Below are 20,200 nucleotides of genomic sequence, written 5' to 3' on the forward strand. Positions count from 1 at the left end.
TCTCAAACAGGTAAAAGGCACACAACTAATGTAATCTTTAATTGTAACATAAGGCTTTCCTCTCCTGAGTTGACTTTCACTTTCCTTTTGAAAGGATCTGTTGTATAGATGCTTTTGTCACCTGACCATATATTTCTAAGGTCAGACTACAATGAAAATAATTAGAACTAGTATTCATAATGCATATTATAACTGGTGACAAGAAGGAAGAAGCCTACAGTTAAATATCCCAGAAATTTATTTAATGTTTGCTTCATACATTTTATATATAGAACGGTTGGGACCATTTGGTTTAAGTACCCCTGAAAATTTCACGGAGGCCCTAAACAACAAAGGAGTACCAATTTGGACACATCAGAAATGGAATCACAAACCCAATTTTATGACTATTCTTAGCTTTTTCTAGTTAAATTAGGCCTCTCCATTAAAAATGCTCAATATGCTGAAGCTACTATGTAAAAACAGCTGGCATTTAGGAGGGCATTCATGTTTTGGTTTGATGAGACATTTAAATACTTGGAAATAAAACATATTCAGTTTTGAAGTTTTCAATACTGGAAAACTTTTAAGTCTAGAGTTGACAGCCAGGAAGGGCTGTTTGTGTATTCCTTAAACTGGTCTGTTTCCCACAAAGTTAGTCTTCAGCTTTGGCTTCCATTTCTTCAGCATCATCATCTCCATCCACCTCTGCATTTTCTCTCTCAAGCCTCTCCAGCTGCCTTGCAAGTTCAGTCTCATCTGTATCTGTGACCACCTTGGGCTGCAGAAGTGGAAATTTAATTTTAAAGTAAGTAAAAAGTTTACAAATACAATTTCAATACTACTATTGTTCTACAGCACTTTCCTAACAATTCTGCCATTCCTGTTCACTTCTGTGCTGACATCATTACACTAAATATTATTTACAAGAAATGAATTTCTGAGAACTAAAAATACAGGAAAAAGTATTAGGTGCTATGAACTACTTTGTTAGTTTAAAGCTAAAACTGGGGCTGGCTCTAGCACAGTGGGTAGAGCATTTGCCTTGCAGGCAGCCGACCCAGGTTCGATTCCCAGCATCCCAAATGGCAATGCCAGGAGTAATTCCTGAGTGCAGAGCCAGGAGTAACCCTGTGCATTGACAGGTGTGACCCAAAAAGAAAAAAAAAAAAAGCTATAACTAAAAATATCTGAAAATAATTTCAGTGAAAATGGTTTTCAAATACACATTCTTTTCACAGAAGAATTATTATGGAGATATGTGTGTGTATATAATAGGCTCTGTCCCTATTATGATTGAAAAAGCACCGCACAGAAGACAACTCTTTTCTAGAACTTGAAATCAAGTTTTAGGTATTTCATCTAACACCAACAATTATCAGTCCCAAGTAACCATCTCATGAGAGTTCTTTGTTATCTGTCAGTTCATAATCCCCTGACCACTGCTGTATATGGCCCAAAACCAAAACCAACCAAGCCCAAAGCCCTTATGGGCTTTATAGGTACCCTGAGCCAATAGTTGTTTTATGCTTAGCAGTTATAACCCTAAATGTGTCAAAACTTAAAAAGCAATGGTTCTGTATTTTACACATAATCACTTAGACTGTTGTTTTTCCAAAGTGGGTAATACTCCTTCTACTGGAGAGCACTGAACAATTCATGGTACAACTGAGAAGTACCTTTTGTTTGTTCAAATAAAGTAGATTTACAGGGAAGCACTGAGTAATCTATTTTTCTGAAAAGGGGGCGATATACCATAAGAGTTCGGGAACAGATGCTTTAGATGATTTAAATTTTTCCCCCCTTTGGGTGAGGGGCACCGTAGTGCCAGGTGATAGAACCCAGGTCCATTGCATGTTAGACAGGTGTTCCAGTCCTTTGAGCTATCCCCTTGACTTTAGATAATTTGAATTTCTTAAAAAATTTAGAACAAGACAAAATTTATATTAATCTCACCTCCATTTGTACATTGAAAACACCTCTCTTTTCCTCAATCTTTTCTTTAATAACAGCCATAGCTTGATTGAGAACAGAAAGGCCTTCTGTTCTCTCCAGAGTTGTTGTAGTCATCACATACCGAGGAGGAGCTATTAGGTTAATCTAGGGAACAAAGACAAAATTTCCCTTATGAAAGTACCTACTGAAAAAGAATAGATACTTTGAGAATTGTCTTGCTAAACTATTTTTAGCAAGCCAATCCAAAATTTAACTCCCAATCAAGTCTGCAATTTGGGGTGTATTATCTTTGGCAGTACCAGGGACCAAACTCAGGGTCTTAAATTTATATATAAGGCACATGCCTTGACACGTTACCAGTCCTTGGGGTAGCTTATTGATGTAGCCCAGTACCCAAATGCACTACAATGTTGAACATGAAGAGTTATGACTTCTAGGTGTCATCTCTGATGACTAAATTAATTCCAGCCATCATCAGAATAGTGGATAAAAATTAAAAACCAATTTGGCTCAAAACTAAACAGAACAAATTCTTTCATGAATCTGAAAACAACCATTCAGTTAATTTTTATCACTAATAAAAGGCAGACTAGACCTCCCAGTGTGTGTGAATATGAGAAGTCACACTGTTGATATTTCCAAGATTTTGAGCACTTTTTATAGTAACGTTTTATTGGGAAGGAGGTTTAGCATTACTTAGCACTCTGGCACTAAATACCAATAAAATCCCTATATACACTATGATAATAATAAAAGCTACAACAGGAAACCCAAGTACAATTATAAATACCCCCTAGAAATATCAATAAGAGTAACTTCATGCCTTGCTATAAAACAGAGCCATGAATTTGATTTGGTTGAGGTAGATATTTCAGTAGGGAGAAAACTGACTACTCACCTTGATAGGCATGGTTTCTGTAGAACAATTTAAACCTGCCCTCAGGGCTTCTTTTACAGCATCAATGCCTTCATAACCATAACAAGCAACTTCAATATCTAAAAATAAAATTAAAAACCATGAAAATCATAAAAACTGAAAACTATCTTGCTTCACCAAAATGAAAGAAAAATGGAGATATGAGAGCTCTATTAGTATTCAAGTATTTATGAAAGTATCACTGTTTCTTTACTTAGAAATCAATTCCAGGGGCTGGAGCAATAGCACAGTGGGTAGAGCGTTTGCCTACCATGCAGCTGACCCGCGTTCATTTTCCAGCATCCCATATGGGTCCCCTGAGCACCGCCAGGGTTAATTTCTGAGTGCAGAGCCAGGAGTAACCCCTATGCATTGCCGGGTGTGACCCCCCCCAAAAAAAAGAAAAAAAATTAATTCCAGCTACTATCCTAGTTAGAATACCATATACCATGTGATAAAATTATAATGCACATCAAACCCTAAAAATAAATGTCATAAAGGCTTACTGTGCCCGATTTAAAGTCATGATTTCAACCTTTCTACGCATCGGTTTTTAATGGAAGGGTATAAAGACTGAATAAATGGAACAATAACAGCATATTATTTAGGACAGTTTAGGAATTGTATAACCCTCTAACCCTAAACCTCTGACCCAGCAATTCTATTTAGGAATCTATCTTACAGAATTTTGTATAAATAAGTGCTATCTGCAAATAACAATATTAAATTCTGTTGTTTTCTAAAATACTCAAGAAATTGGTATAATCAAGACCAGGGATGTAACTCAGTGGTACAGCATATGCCTTGGATTGTTCAAACTGGGTTCAAATTGACACCAAAACAAAACAAACTGGCAAAATCCTAAATGGGAACCAATTTATCAATCTATGGAACAGAACTTAACAAAAAAAAAAAAAAAAAAAAAGTCAAAGTCAATCCATTTACATGGAAGGGCAGCAATGAAACACCAAGGGCAAAAAGCTAAAGAGAAAAACTTCAAAGTATGATTTCATCTCTGCAAAAATAAAAGTATCTAAATATAAATAACATGATTCCTACATAGCATTTGTGTACAGGAAAGATGTCTGAGCACGTGGCCGACCCAGGTTTGATTCCCAGGTTTCCATACGGTCAGCACCGCCAGGAGTAATTAATTCCTGACTGCAGAGCCAGGAATGACCCCAGTGCATTGCCGGGTGTGACTGAAAAACCAAAAACCAAAACCAAAACCAGAATATATTCTAAACTATTAGTGGAAACTATTCATTTCCCTCAATAAATTAATAATGAAATTATTTACAAAGCAAAAAAAAAAAAAAGGAATGCACTAAAATAAATTGTTCCATTTCAGAAATGGGGTAAGATCACCTAAATTCATGACAATTTTAAAACTGTGCCAATACAAATTTTCTGATTCGGTATTAGAAGAATGTTTCAAAAAATAAACAGATAATTTCAGATTTTAATATAGCATTATTCTTTAATAAGGCTTATTTGAAAGCTTTACTGGAATAGAAAATTGTTGCAAATAAAAAAAATCATTTACCTGCTCGAATTTTGACAGCCTGTGGGGTCAAACGCCTATTAATGTTGTTAATGAGTACTTCCCGTTCATCTTCATTCAAATCTAAACTATCCAAAATAGATGGGTCTCTGACAGAAAAACAAAATGGTACATATTTTACTGAATTTCAATCCAAAAAACAATACCACACAGAATGTTTCAGAGTACAGAATTAGTGTTAAGAGTCACAGTTCAAACCTCAGTTGTGTACTTAAATGTCATTAGACCCTTTCAGACCTGTTTCCAAGTGTGTAAAATAAAGATCAAAACAGTGTATCTCACAGATTGTGGTACTGAGAGAATGTCACTAAAGCACCTAAAGAATAATAAATAGAGTGGCCTGGAGGATTCGCTTGTGGACCAGAGCACCCTGGATGCCCTCCCAGGAAGACCGGGCTGCTGTGTCCTGTCCTGGACATTCATGATGCCCCTACTGGGCATCGGGGCACAGGGCCTACGGTCCAGTGGGAGCTGGCACCATCCATGTACCCAGGAATGCTGGGGGCCTACCCTGGACTTGGTGGGTTAGAGGAGCCAGGCTCCAGGACAGGAAATTGGGGAGGTGGCAGAAGGTGAATGGGGGGGGTAGGGCACTGCCCTGTGGGGGAAGTGGCTCAGCCCCACTCCTCTCCCCAGGAAAAAAAAAAGAAAAATAAATAATAGCAACTGATTAGGGATCTGCTAAAGCAGTTTTATATGTCTCAGTGTAGTTGATAACCACCATATATTTCTATACAATTAACAGTCTGCTTCAAGGGCTTAGTCTCTAGTTCATAAAAAAAGACACAGAAGAGGAAAACACAAATATTGTTGGATTCAGAAGGGGAAGGTACTGCTTCTAGTTCGTTGCATCAGGAACGTCAGTTTGTTGCTGTTTCTTTCTTCATGTAAGAAACAGCATTTCATCTAATCCTAGTAAGTATCACAAGACAGGAACCAGGGTGTATAGACATTGGCAAGTTTGCTATATATATGTATTGATCTCTCTCTCTCTCTCTCTCTACACACACACACACACACACACACACACACACACACGTAAAATGACTTAAAAAATGGATGAATTTAAACAAAGAACTGCACACACAAAAAGTTATATATTTAAAAGGACTGGCATAATCAAGCACCGTGCTTAAAAGCCATGGAGTAAAGGGCAAAAAATAACCTTGGGAGTAAAATTTTTATTCAACTAATGTACAAACCAGTGAGGAAATAAACCAAAATGGACAAAGAACCAAGAGCTTTCAAAGCAGAAATGGTCAGTAAACATAATAGAAGGTATTAAATTCACCAATACCAAGAAATACGGAACAGGATACTTATATCCATGTTTGGGACAAGGAAAATAAAACTAGATGTACATCAATACTGGTGATAAAGAGAAAAAAGAAATACCCAGGGACTGGAAAGGTAGTACAGTGGGCACAGCTCTTGCCTTGCACACATACAACCTAGGTTCTATCCGTGGCATTCCATATGTTCCCCCTCAGTAAGCCCGGAGTATTGCCAGGTGTTGCTCAAAAAACAAAAAAACAAAAACAAATTCTAGCTGTGTTCATGAATCACTCCTGGTTTTGCTTGGGGGATTGAACCAGGGTCAGCCATGTGCAAGGCAAGCTACTTACCTTCTGTACTATCTCTCTGACTTGGCATAACTAAATATAAAATGCATCCAATCAATCCTATGACAATCTATTCTGATATATATGTCTTTAAGGCTCCTAATGTGGGGTGATAGCTCAAAGGGCTGGAACACATGCTGGAACAAATATGTTCATATAATAGATTAATTTGAAGAAGTATGCACATTCTGTGTGACATAAATACAGGAAAGAATAAGATGAAATAGAGAAAAATTTGCTGATAGTAGAATGAGATCTTGTGCAATAGCTTCTCTTTACAAATGGCTGGGTGAGAGAAAGAAAATGAAGTGGGTCTCAGAGGAAGTATAGCGAAGCTCTAGAAAAAATCACTGTAAAAATGGAAGAACTGATCACAGAGAAATGAGGGCAGCAGAGGGGAACCATCTGATCTTGTAGACCATGACTACACAAGGCATGTGTGTCTTATAAACACCTAGCAGTCTGCAAGTGCAGAAAAGGAACCTTGATCCAAGGCTGTGTGTTAACAGAAGGAAAAACAGGGCAAAAGATCATATAGGAAAGGAAGTTGTAGAAATGATTGGTCATTGTCTATGCAGAATAAAAGGTAAGAAAGGGTAGAGGAAGGAAGGAAGGAAGGGAAGGAAAAAAGGTTTAGAATCAGAGCCTGAAAAGAATAAAGACGAGTAACTACACAGATTAGAAAGCAGAAGGCTGTGCAAAAAGAACAGATGTGAATTAAAAGACTCAAGGTAAAAAAAAAACAAACAAGAAATATCAAAGAAAACAAGAAATTACAGTTTTAGATGAGACATATACATTGATCCTGAAGTTATTTAGGGCAATAACTAGAAGACAAATGTGTAAGTAGTAGTATGAGATGAATCACATGGCTTGTGAAACTGATTATAGTACACAAAATTATAAAGGCTTGGCTACATACATTTATATGTATTCGCATACACACACACACACACACACACACACACACACACACACACACACACACACACACACACACGGGCCTGTGTTTCTGGTTCTGACAGTGCACTTCATTACAGTGCACAAGGGCTACTCTATGCAATGCTTAGGGACCAGGTGGTACCAGTCATTAACTCTGGGGCTTTAGCATGCAAAGCATGTTAACAGGTTGTTGAGCAGTTTATTTCCTGACCCCTTGTGGGCCTTTCACAGAGAAATATTTAAGTTTTTATTTCATAGGGTCAGGGATGTGGTTCAATGGTAAATGTGTGTCCTACATGCAAAGGTCCTGATCATAATCTCTGACACTGCAAATAAATTTGGCAAGGGTTTAGTATACTAAAGTCAGGTTCCCAATTTGTATTATACCCAGTATCTGTGATATCAAGGAAGAAAGCAAGCTTCTTACGAGACTGCGTGCTTAAATGCATCATAGGCACCATATCCAGGTCTCTTGTACTTGTCATCAAAGACCCAGGCAGTTCTCTGGAACAGGCTTTCCAGCTGCTCATCCTTGGTGTACTCTAGCACCTCAGCAACATGACGAAGAATGCTATAAACCTATAAACATAAAAGAGCTCAATAATTCAAAGTTCTATTTTAAAAAATAAGTATGTTCATATTTAGGAGACAGCATATATAAAAGCCTATCTTTGGTTAAACTGACTCCAATTCCACACAACAAAACATCCCTACAGAGGAACATCTGCTTTCCTAGGCTAATTAACTCAAATGGATAAAACTAGTAGAGACGGTACAGAATTTAGTATCTGGTGTTGGAGTGATAGTACAGCGAGTAGGGTGTTTGCCTTGTACGCAGCTCACCCGGGTTCAATCCCTGGCTTCTCATATGGTCCCACAAGCACTGCCAGGAGTTATTTCTGAATGAAGAGCCAGAAGTAACCCCTGAGCATTGCTGGATGTGACCCAAAAAGCAAAAATTAAGAAAAAAAAATTAGTGTTTTAAGACCCAGATCACATACTGACTCAAACAAATTAACCTTTGCTTCCTCATCTAGAAATGGGAAATATGAGAATCTCTCCCTACTGCAGAGCTCTTACATGTATATATGCATGTTATAAATAAAATTATACATAAACCTTATTACACAAATGTAAGTTATTATAATTCTATTGGAGAATAAAATAGAATTAAGATTTTTTTTTACAGTGGGTAAGGTGCTTGGCCTTGCACATCTGGATTTGATCCGTGGCATCCCATATAATGGGGCTCAGGGACCATATAAGATGCTCGGATTCAAACCAGGGTTGTGGTGGACAGAGCCACACTCAGGACAAGTATATTAATCTTTGTACTGTATTTCTGGTCTGAGCAGCACTTTTCAGAGTTGTATTCTCAAAGCTGGTTGGACTTGAGATCCTACATCCTAATAAGCAGTCAGGTGCTGTCAATCTTTTTGACCTTGAGACACAGCCTGAAGGTCCTAGTGTTCATTGAAAAGTGGTTTTAGGAGTCTGGCGAGACAGTTCAGTGGCTAAGGTACTTGTCCTGCACACAGCTGGTGGGCACAGTTATATCCCTGGCACCCCAGATAATTCTGAGCACTATTAGGAGTGATTCCTTAGGTAAGAGCCAGGAGTAAGCCTGATCAATGTCAGGTGTGCCACTCCTCTACCCCAAGATTTTAGTGGGGACATTTTAAAATAAAACAGACACATCAGTAGAGATGAATAATATCGAATGCTCTCAGAAATTTATTCTTTTACTAGAGTTATCATCACTGTCATCCTGTTGCTCATCGATTTGTTCGAGTGGCCACCAGTAACGTCTCTCATTGTGAGACTTGTTACTGTTTTTGCTTTTCATTTAAACAGTTTTCTTGGCATTTTATATTGAGGACAGAAACAGGTCATGAACAGAACAAAAGACACAAGGGCAAAGAAAAACAATTTAATAGTACAGTTAAGAAACAAGGATCTTAGAGATGAAGAAAGGGCTCAAATGGCTGGAGTGCAGACTTTCCATGTGGGAGGTCCCAGGTTTAATCTGCACACTGCATAGTACCCCAGAGCAAATAGCAGACACCAACCAAAATACAAAAACAAAGAGAAAAAACCCAAGGATCTAGGAAATGAACAATAATTTAAATAAAAACAGAAAATTGAAATATATAGAAAGAGGATGAAGAAATGGGCTATTCTTGTTGTACCAGTGGAGATTACTATGAGCGAAGTAGAAATTACAGCAAAAATAATACAAGAAATTTAACAGCATATAGAAGGAAATAGTAAGAGGCTTGTTTTGATTCAAGTCAGACACTTTAAAAACTCCTAATTATTTTTCATATACAATCAGTGGTTATCACTATAATCCTTATCCCAGAACAGGGTTGAAAGTCAAGAACCTAGAACTTGGAGGTTGGGAGATGTGTGCTGAAAGTGGGTAAAAGACCAAACATGATGGCCTCTCAGTATTTATATTGCAAACCATAATGCCCAAAAAGGGGAGGGGAGGCAGAGAGGAGGGGGGGGAGAGCCGAGAGGGAGGGAGAGAGAGAGAGAGAGAAGCTGGGGGTAGTGGCGGCGGCAGGAGAGATATGGGGAATATTAGTGCTGGGAAATGTACATTGGTGGAGGGATGGGTGTTGGAACATTGTACGACTGAAACCCATTCACAAAAGCTTTCTAACTGTATCTTATGGTGATTCACTGTCACCCCATTGCTCATCGATTTGCTCGAGCGGGTACCAGTAATGTCTCCATTGAGACTTGTGTTATTGCTTTTGGCATATCGAATACGCCACGGGTAGCTTGCCAGGCTCTGCCGTGCCGGCGAGATACTCAGTAGCTTGTTGGGCTCTCCAAGAGGGACAGAGGAATTGAATCCGGGTTGGCCACATGCAAGGCAAACGCCCCACCCGCTGTGCTATTTCTCCTTAAAAAATAAATTAAAAAAAAAAAAAACCATAAAATGAGAAAAGTATGGAGGTTAAGGAATATGGACTAGCATGCCACCAAACCCAATTTAATCCTTGGAGCCACATGGTCTTCTGATCATTGATGGTTATAGCGCCGGAGGCCCTCAAGCACCACCAGTGTGATCCAAGTAATTGCCAAGAACTGCAGGACTCAAGCAGCATGACAGCTCGGGTCCTCAACTGAACTATAGGCCTAGCTGGCGGACAATGGCCTGAAGGCTGGCACCAGGGCCTACTGAATGCAGCTTGGGAGACCTGCCCCCACCCCTGAAAAAAGGGAGAACTACAAAGAGGGAGAAAGGGTTGTGATTCATCTGCCCAGGCTCTTGGCTTTCATGTACAAAGGTAGCTTGGGTTTATCCCAGGCACAGAATACTCTACTCCTACTCCATAAAGAACTACAGGACAAGTCAAAAAATTGAAATGACCCACTGTTACTTTAACATCAACTAGTTTAGACACTAATACTCAATACTGACTTGACAATATAAAATCATAAGCAATGCTTTAGTACCATGAGAGGTAAACTCTCTATGGGATTGAGAAAGGCTTGGTGGGAGAGTACTTGTACTGCCTTGCAGTTTGTTTCTGGCACCAACCCTTGAGCCAAGAATGATCTAACTGGGAATCCTAGCACCAGAACAAAAACGGGTGTGGTGTGTGATACCTATTTAATGAACACTATAATCAAGTGTGGCATGGACCTCTGTCCCCTCCCCACTTCATGGTAACAACAGCTACAAGAGAGGGAGGAAAACAAAGCAGTACTCATTCTTCTTTGTTTTGGGGTCACATGTAGTGGTGTTCAGGGCTCATTCATGGCACAGCTAGCAGGACCAAATGGGGTGCTGGGGAGAGAACCCAGGTTGGCTCTGTGTAAGACAAGACCCCTGCCTGCTGTACTAGCTCTCTGGCCACCATGTCATATTCATGTCTCTAAATTATTTTCCTTTGTAATATAATTGGAAATGGTGAATACAGAATTAAAAAAAAATTGAAGGTTTTTTCCTATTTATTAAATATATTCAATACTGGATTAATATTACTAAAATAACACAAATACACTTACAGTTTTGGATTTGGTGAATTTATCTTCACATTTTATTGCTTCCTCTGGAGAAACTCTTCTTTTTGACAAGTCAATGTACCCTGTAAGACAAAATTTTGAAAAAAATTGGTCGAGGTGCCAGCAAACCACTAAAACAAATTTTTATAAAAAGACTGCCTGGTCAACAAAGGTACAGTACTTCCTACCAAAGTCGTATCTACAAAATACTATGTAAGTAGTACAGGATGAAACTTGTTTTCAGAGATACATTTTAATCACCATATTATTGTATATTCTGTTCAGTTCCAGGCTCTCTGAGCACTGCTTGGGAGCCCCAAATGCCCTCTACATAAATAAAACTGCAAATTCTGTTTCCTATTTAGGTTTTTACACTCTTAGGATCCTTGCAGACCACCCTGCCCAAGGGTTCTCCAAAGTTTTGAGCAAAATTTGTACATAAACTTAGAGGCACACTCTCTGTGGTTCTTTTTCTGATCCATGTCACTATTTTCATTTGCTGTGATTGTTCAAAACTCTGATCTCTGGCTTTCACGCTATTAAGACTGTAGATTTCTACTGGGATTTAAACTGTTCTACCTGAAGTTTTCTACAGACTTCAGACAAAACATTGTAAAATAACTAGAGCAATACTTTTCTTTCAATTGTTTTCATCTTCTCCTTCAGCCTTTGGTATGGTAGAATCATTTGTTCTGGGTTTATGCTGAAAGACCCATCTACCAGACCGAATCTACTATGGATCCCCTTTTGTAAGACCACTTTGCTTTTTTCTGCATCTTACTCTGGAGACATTTCTGTATTAGGGTATTCAGATCTTAGTTCAAATAGTTATTTACATGAATGTGACATGACCTATTTAACTATGATTCTAACAATTTTTTTTTCGTTTTGAATCAATTCAGTACAGTGATGCCATGAAAATACTTTCTACATTTATCTATTAAACTTATGAAAGTATAGTCTTTCATTTCTTTCTGGTCATAGCTGAGAATAACTTAATTCCTTCTTGTGTATTTTGTGTAGCAGAAAAATATATATGCCAAAACATCATGCTTGGTGCTCCATATCATGCTTTCCCCCTCCCCCCGCCCCACACCTGGCAGTGCTCAGGGCTTACTCCTGGCTCTATGATCAGAGATCATTCCTGGTGGTGCTCAGGAAACCATATGGACTGCAGGGACTGAATATAGGTTGGCTGCGTGCAAGACAATGTCCCATCCACTGTACTATTCCCCCGGCCCAGACATCATGCTAGGTCTTAATGGGGCAGTGATATAGACATAAGTCTAAGGTAGAGTCTCTGGAGCTTAGTAATTGAGGTAAGAACTATAAGAAAGTCATGCAAAAAACATTCAGAATAACCAATATGCCAATTAGTTGTCACTATCTAGGGATAATATATCAAAAAGTTTATCATCTGTATCAGAAAAAAAGCTGTCAGCTAAGCATAAACTTAATTGTAGCAGTATCAACTAGATGGGTGAGATTGAAAGACATAAGTTCATCAATGGTGACCTATTGGCATTTCAAGCATGATGTTACTACTTACCTAAAACCAATTGCTTATAAATTATAGTAAGATAATTAAAAGCCAGTATCTTAATTATGTCAAGTCAGTTAAAGGCAAACAGGCTTAATTGCTTTACGTATGTTTAGAGAAAAAGGAAATGCAGAGGTAAAGCACCCAATAATAAAAAAAAGAAAGAAAGAAAAAAAGAGAATAGTTATTTAGCACTACTGAAAGATCCCACTGGATCGAGGGTCATGTACATTCTAATTTCCAGAAAGACACACAGCTTTTTGGTATTCATTTACAGCATATTGATCTTTCAAAGCTTACAATAGTCTGATTACTAATTTACTATTGATTACTAATTACTATTATTAAGTGAAGAAGGTAGCACTGGACAAATATGAGTAAGCTGGTGCTTTGGTTTACATCAATGTCTTCTCAGTTTGGCAGCATGATGGATATAAAGGCACAATTTATTTCACTGTACTTTAGATTTTGTGTGTCTATGTCCCACACAATGTTCAGGGAATCTAGGGTACTCTTGGCAATACTTGGGTTAACTGTGCTGGATGGTTCATGGGGTGTGGCACTGTTTGAGACCAGTGGTGCTGGGCAATGAAACCCTGTGTAGCCCTATATTCTCTGACCATCTCCCACACCCTCCCCAACCCCAAATTAAAGGTCACGACAACCCTGTGTTGAGACAACCCTGTGTTGATCGTCTACTAGAATCTTTTTTCCCATTACCTATACTCACTCTAATTAAGGAATATACATTGTTCTATTTAGACATAAGACTATTACAGAATCTTATACATGCCAGAAGTGGTCTAAAATCAAACTTGAAATATCTGAGATAGGCTTATTCTAACTAAACAAGGATATTAACATGAGAAAAAAATCTTGCTTAGGTAGCTAACTGGCATCCTTCCCTGATATATATATTTAAAGTTTTTTTTTTTTTTGGGGGGGCGCACCCAACTATGCTCAGGGAGCACTCCTGGCAGTGTTGGGGGTCAAACCTGGGTGGGCTGCATGCAAGGCAAGTGCCCCATTTACTGTTCTCATTCTCCAGTGCTCATAGAGATTGTAAGTATACAAAGAGGTGGTTTTGGGGGTCAGAGCTATAGTACAGTGGGTATGGTGCTTACAGTGCTCCCCCACAGAGAGGAAGTTTTGTTTTTTAAACTGAATTGGACAATTATAAAATATTTCAGACAGACTATTTTAAGTCAGAAATTTGTGTTTCAAACATTTTTCTCACTTACCTTTTTCTTTGTCCACTCTAATGACAACCACACACTCATTTCTGCCAATTCGAATTAGTTTGTTTATAGAACGGATACGCCTTCTGGACAACTCACTAAGAAGAATCATGCCTTCGATATTATTATATTCCAGCAAGCTGACATAAGCTCCCATTTCGGCAATGGATCTTACATTCACCATCACTACATCTTCCACTTCAGGAAATTTGTGTTGATAAAATCTACAACTTAGACTCGGCATTCTGCAACTAAAACAGAAGAATCAAGTTTTCAGTTGAGGTCAAAATAAAGAAATAGCCTATTTTTCCATATCATATCTTGGAAAGAAGTTGATCTTCTCAACTTTTACAACTTAATTAGTTCCAGAAAACAGATGATTTTCACTTTGTTCTATGTTTTTGCAAGGCTTACATAATCCTCTGCCACTAGTTTCAGAGGATTCATAAACTATAATAACCATCTATAAAGCACGCGGAGACTAAAGATTAAAGGTTTACCTCGAGTTAAACACTGTTTTAATACCACCATTTTAGAAAATAATGATGGGAAGCATCACTATTATTATCTACCTATCAGCAAAAAAATTTTAAATTTTTTCTAAGCAAACTAAAGGCTATACATGCTAGCACACATATAAAGCTGTGACACGGTGGTGCTACAATCCTGGGGGCAAGGTTTATCAGTTGTTAGCTTAAGCAAGGTAGATTTACAGGTGGTGCTGATTTTTTTCTCCACTGAAAAGGGGATATTAGGCCAAATAAGTTTGGAAGTCTATGATACAAAGAGAAAAATGTCTTGATTAGTTAAACTCCTAACTAGAATACCCTACCATTTATTTTATCTTTGCTTTTTGGGTCACACCTGGCGATACATAGGGGTTACTCCTGGCTCACGCACTCTGGAATTACTCATGGCATTACTCGGGGGATCACATGGGATGCTGCGAATCAAACCCAGGTTGGCCACGTGCAAGGTAAATGTCCTCCTACACGTTGTGCTATCGCTCCAGCCCCCCTACCATTTATTAATACAAAAGTATTAATTTGATTAAACTGAACTAAAATGTGCCCTCTTCAGCTAAATCTGAATTTAATTCGATCACAAGTTTTAGTTTCTATTCACCCATTACTCCCAGTATTCTGGAGATTAACTTTATATATAGATATAACTCTAAAATTCAGGTCTCTCTTATTTTCATAGCATTAAATACATCTAAAATCATTCTCTATGATCCATGAGCCTGAAATCATACCACAATATTTTTTTTTGTGTGTGTGGGGAGTACATCAGCAGTGTCCAGGAACTATGTGGTGCCAGGGACTGAACCTGAGCCTCTAGCATGCAAACCACACGCTCAGGTCTTTTGAGTATTCTCTGACCATTAGTGTATTTATTTTTTGTTTTAGTGCCACACAGCTGCAAGCTCAGAGGTCATTCCTGGTGGGGTTTAGGGGGCAATTTAAAGTGCCCAGGATTAAACGCAGGCCATCTGTCTGTGTACAGGTAAATGCCCTACCTGCTGTACTATCTTTCCAGTCCCAGAAGTGTATTTTTAAAAAAGGAGTCCTCGATCACCATTCATAATTTTAATGTTTTCTAACTTTCATAAAAAAATATACCTCTGCTCCAGTGCTGCTTAAGAGATAACTGTTGAGGCTGTGGAGATACCATAATTGCATATAGGAGGCCCAGGTCAAACACCTGGCACTACATGGTCCCTGAGCTCTGCCAAATGTGGCCCTCAAAAAAAAAAACCACTATAATATAATTGCTCCTTTCCAGTGACTTACCCACTGAGTTATACATCTCTCCATTACCCACAGGGTATAAAATGATCTGTACTCCGGGGCTGGAGCGACAGCACAGCGGGTAGGGCATTTGCCTTGCACGCGGCCGACCCGGGTTCGATTCCCAGCATCCCATATGGTCCCCTGAGCACCGCCAGGAGTAATTCCTGAGTGCAGAGCCAGGAATAACCCCTGTGCATCGCCAGATGTGACCCAAAAAGCAAAAAAACAAAAAACAAAATGATCTGGACCCTGCCTATCTTCCCAAAGTACTACTTCTCTCGTAGGTCTCCCATTTTACAGATGAAAAAACTAAAGCACAGGTAAAGCAACTCGTTGTCATGTCAGTTGGCAGATTTACAATTTGTGTCTGTGACGTTTATATGCAGTCTGTGCTCTAATCAAACAAATCACACACCCCATAACCAAGAAGCACCAGTAGTATTTTAGTATGAAGTATTTTATCACTGTTTAGTTGGAGATTTTAGTATCACATATTCTACTGAGCAAAACAAATGCATTTCTCTTGTAGCTTGATAAAATATGGATTTATCAAATAGCACTGTAGTACTGTCCTCCCATTGTTCATCGATTTGCTCGAGCGGGCACCAGTAACATCTCCATTGTGAGACTTGTTACTGTTTTTGGCATATCGAATACACCATGGGTAGCTTGCCAGGCTGTGCCATGTGGGCAGGATACTTGGTAGCCTGCCGGGCTCTCCGAGAGGGGCAGAGGAATCAAACCCAGGTTGGCTGTGTGCAAGGCAAATGCCCTACCTGTGGTACTATCGCTCCAGTCCAGATTTATCAAAGAGAAATAAACATTCCATTGCCAAAATTATTCATCAGCTGGTTGTTTTATTTTACGTTTTGTCTGTTTTGTTTTGGGGCATCACCTGGCTGTTCTCAGATATCATTCCTGGTGGGATTGGGGGGACCCTATGCAGCATTAGGGACTGAATCTGTGTTGGTTGTATGCAAGGCAAGCTCCTTACCTCCTTTACTATCTCTCTAGTCATGGTTGTTTAATTTTAAGTAGAGTTTTTTTTCTTTACTATTTATTTACTTATTTTTGCTTTTTGGGTCACACCCAGTGAGGTACAGGGGTTACTCCTGGCTCATGCACTCAGGAATTACTCCTGGCGGTGCTCGAGGGACCATATGGGATGCTGGGAATCGAACCTGGGTCGGCCCTGTGCAAGGCAAACGCCCTACCCACTGTGCTATCGCTCTAGCCCCAACCTTTTATTTTTTTAAAAGACTACAGTCAAATACATATGTTTAAGTGCTGCAATTTGAAAGCTAGTTTCAAACTGTCAAAATAAAAGTAATGGAAATGTGCAAGAACATATTTAAAAAACTTAAATAGGAACTAAACACATTTACTAATCAAATTTACTCAAAGAGTAGACTTAATTTGAAAAAAGCAAGACTTAATCTGATTAAGGAACACAGAAAAAACAATGCAAAAAACCCCACCATGATGCGAGGTATGTTACTAATTTTAGGAGGTATAAATCTTTCTGTAATACTGAGGGTAAGTATACTATTAATGTTGTCATTCACAGTGAAGATAGAAAGTAAACAATTACAAAAAAGTATCCACTTCACAAAGAATCTATGAGTCGATCCACTTTGAGCTTATACCCATATGTATGCTAAGACTATTATTTAGAAATCAATCAGGAATACCAGACAGATGGTACAAAGCAGACCTGGGAATGATCCTGCTACCACATGTGGTCCCCCACCAAGGCACCACCAAAGGTGATCCCTAAGCATAGCTAGTTAAGATCCAAATCATGTTTTGCCCTATACAAATGTTTTTAATGTACATTAAAGGCTAAGGAATTAGGGTTTTCATTTTGTGAAGTATCTTGAAACAATTATCTTTGTAGCAGCTACTAAGCATTACTGATTCATAACTCTTATCAGAAGAATCAAAAATTACTAAGAAAATTGCAATATGGAGTACTATAAAAGGAGCATAGTGGGCCGGAGCGATAGCACAGTGGGTAGGGTGTTTGCCTTGCACGCGGCCGACCTGGGTTCAATCCCCGGCATCCCATATGGTCCTGAGTACAAAGTCAGGAGTAACCCCTGAGCATCGCTGGGTGTGACCCAAAAAGGAAAAAAAAAAAAAAGGGAGCACAGTGAACGAACAGGAGAGAGGATACAGAAAAACAACTTCAAGAGTTTGGACAGAAATCTAGTAATCAGACTGCCCTCTTTTTTAGGCAGGGTGCACACTTGGGTGTGTTCAGGCTTTATTCCTGGCTCTGTGCTCGGGGATCTCTCATGGGGGGGGAGGGTTGGTTGAGGGAATCAGTCCAGGTCAGCTGTGCTGAAAGCAATTGCCCTAACTGCACTATGGTACTATCTCTCCACCCAATTAAGTAACTTTAACCCAGAGTGTCAACATGCCAAATTACAGTCTGGTATGAGTTCTGTAAAGAATATCTAATATCAAAATATTTTACCTACCTCCAAGCTAATTTCCAATTGTATCGTAATTTTTCCTGCTTAAATGACCTCTGAGACATCTTTCATAAAGCATGGTTTAAGAAAGCACTATGTGGGGCTGGAGCAATAGCACAGCGGGTAGGGTGTTTGCCTTGCACGCGGCCGACCCGGTTCGATTCCCAGCACTCCATATGGTCCCCTGAGCACCGCTAGGGGTGATTCCTGCGTGCAGAGCCAGGAGTAACCCCTGTGCATCACCAGGTGTGACCCAAAAAGCAAAAACAAACAAACAAAAAAAAACAAAAAAAAACACCCAAAAAACCCCACTACGTTAATAGTCAAGTTACCATATTCTTTAAAGTCCACATTCGCATTTTTAACTAAAATGCATTGTGAGAGACACCTTTCCCCAATAATTTGGCTTAAAGAATGCTAGTTTTTAAGTAAAGGAGGCCTAAATAAAGTTTTTAAACTCTGCCACTGCAGTTTAAACAGGAGTATCAATTCTACAAATATTACTGGTTGTCTTTGTAATACCTTTCCAGAATCAGCAACACTTGGCGTGAGATAATTTGAGACTAAGCATGAAGTTCTAAATAAATCCCCAAGTGTGGCAAGACAGGGTTGCAAGAGTTTTTCCATAATATAATCGGAATGAAAAGCTGCCATACCTTCGTTCCAAGAAACAATGTTTCTTTTCTTCCCATTTTTGGGGCCATACCCGCTCAGGGCTTCCTCCTGACTGCTCCCAGGCATCTCTCTTGGCGGTGCTCAGGGGACCATATGGGGTACCGGGGATCGAAACCGGGTCGAACGTGTGCAAGGCCTACACCTTACCACTGTATTACTGCTCTGGTCCACAGTTCCTTCTTCAATGAAAATTAAAGCAGCCCAAGTATGGGGGGGGGGGATGATAAAAGGAGCCCCAGGCCGGAAACCCTGCATAACTCTAAGACCACTGTGGGACTCCACAGTCCCATCGTCACCAGTGTGGACGGCAAACCGAGTGTGTGTCAAGCAGTAGTAACTCATTCCACGGAACCCCACAAACGGAGCAATAAGCTAACACGAGCTTCAGTTTCAGGACATCAACGACCAATTATTTAATCTACTCTTGGATCCTTTTGAACCTAGACCTAAGCTATTCTTGGTCCCCCTTTTGTCACCCAGATCTGTTCCAACACCGAGGCCCACCCCACAAATTCCTCCAAGCGCCTTTGCCCGGTTTCCACCGAGAGGCTTTGCTCGGGCGGAAAAAAAAAGGGGGGGGGAGTTTGAGGGCAGGCAGGATCCCGAAATCCCCGGCAGGAAGGAGGCCGGCGTCCGGCGGGCGTTCTCCCGGGCCGCCCTACCTCCCCTCACGTTAAGCGTATTGAAGTGGCTGTGCGGTCCCTTGTCCCACCCCCGCCCCCTTCCTCCATGAGACCCTCCGCTGGCACAGTGACACGCCTGCACCGCGGCCAGAGCGACACGGAGCCGGCGCGGAGGCCCACTCCACAGCGGCGGGCGGCGGTGTCCGGGCACTTCCCGCGCAGGGACGGGAGAGAGAGGGCGGCGTTCGCTCGGGGCCTACAAACGACCACCCAGGTCACGGCTCACGGCCAACGCCAATTCCTGGGGAAACCTTGAGCTGGGCGACGAGTCACCTGAGGTATATGTGTGGAACCACGCCGCTCGCTTTAATCAGAAAGCCCAGACTCGCTCCGACCGCACCGAACCGCCGAATCTTCTCAGCGTGCTCTTCGCTCGGGTCGACGGCGCATGCGGCACCGCCTCGCAGCACGCAAGCGCCGACAGACTCGAGGCCGCTCTTGGCCACCAACCATAGAGTACAAGTCCTCCGAGGTCTAGGGAGACCTCGAAACGGAAGAGGCCCAAAAGTTTGTTTGATCGTTACCTTTTTAGTTTTGTTTTTTTTCTCCCCCTAAATAACCCTCAAGGTGCGGGGAAGACGTGGGGCTCGGATCTGTCCCTAAGGGGTGACTCCTGGCTGAAGCGTCAGCCAACCGGGAGGTGGCGCTGTGACTGAAGGCAATGGAAGAGAAGACGTGGACTCTTCGCTTCTCTCGACCCGCGTGTGCAGCGTGCAGCGCAGCCTTCTGGGAGCTAGAGGGTGGGGCGAGGGGGGAGTCCCAAAAAGGGAGGGGCAGACCCGTAGGGGTGCG

The 20,200-nt window shown here is 40.4% G+C and overlaps 1 protein-coding gene across 1 annotated transcript; it reads right to left on the reverse strand.

Annotated features, from left to right (window-relative positions):
• Positions 1-227: 227 nt before the first annotated feature.
• EIF2S1 (eukaryotic translation initiation factor 2 subunit alpha) lies at positions 228-19,822 on the reverse strand. The gene is made up of 8 exons (XM_055130819.1): positions 19,682-19,822; positions 13,784-14,031; positions 11,006-11,085; positions 7,407-7,558; positions 4,398-4,504; positions 2,834-2,931; positions 1,936-2,079; positions 228-760 (listed from the first exon to the last, which is right to left on the reverse strand). The coding sequence occupies exons 2-8, from the start codon at positions 14,022-14,024 to the stop codon at positions 635-637; spliced, it is 948 nt and encodes a 315-aa protein (XP_054986794.1). The 5' UTR covers positions 14,025-14,031; positions 19,682-19,822; the 3' UTR covers positions 228-634.
• Positions 19,823-20,200: the final 378 nt, after the last annotated feature.

This window comes from Sorex araneus, chromosome 3 (assembly GCF_027595985.1).
Source record: "Sorex araneus isolate mSorAra2 chromosome 3, mSorAra2.pri, whole genome shotgun sequence".
Taxonomy (NCBI): Eukaryota; Metazoa; Chordata; class Mammalia; order Eulipotyphla; family Soricidae; genus Sorex; species Sorex araneus.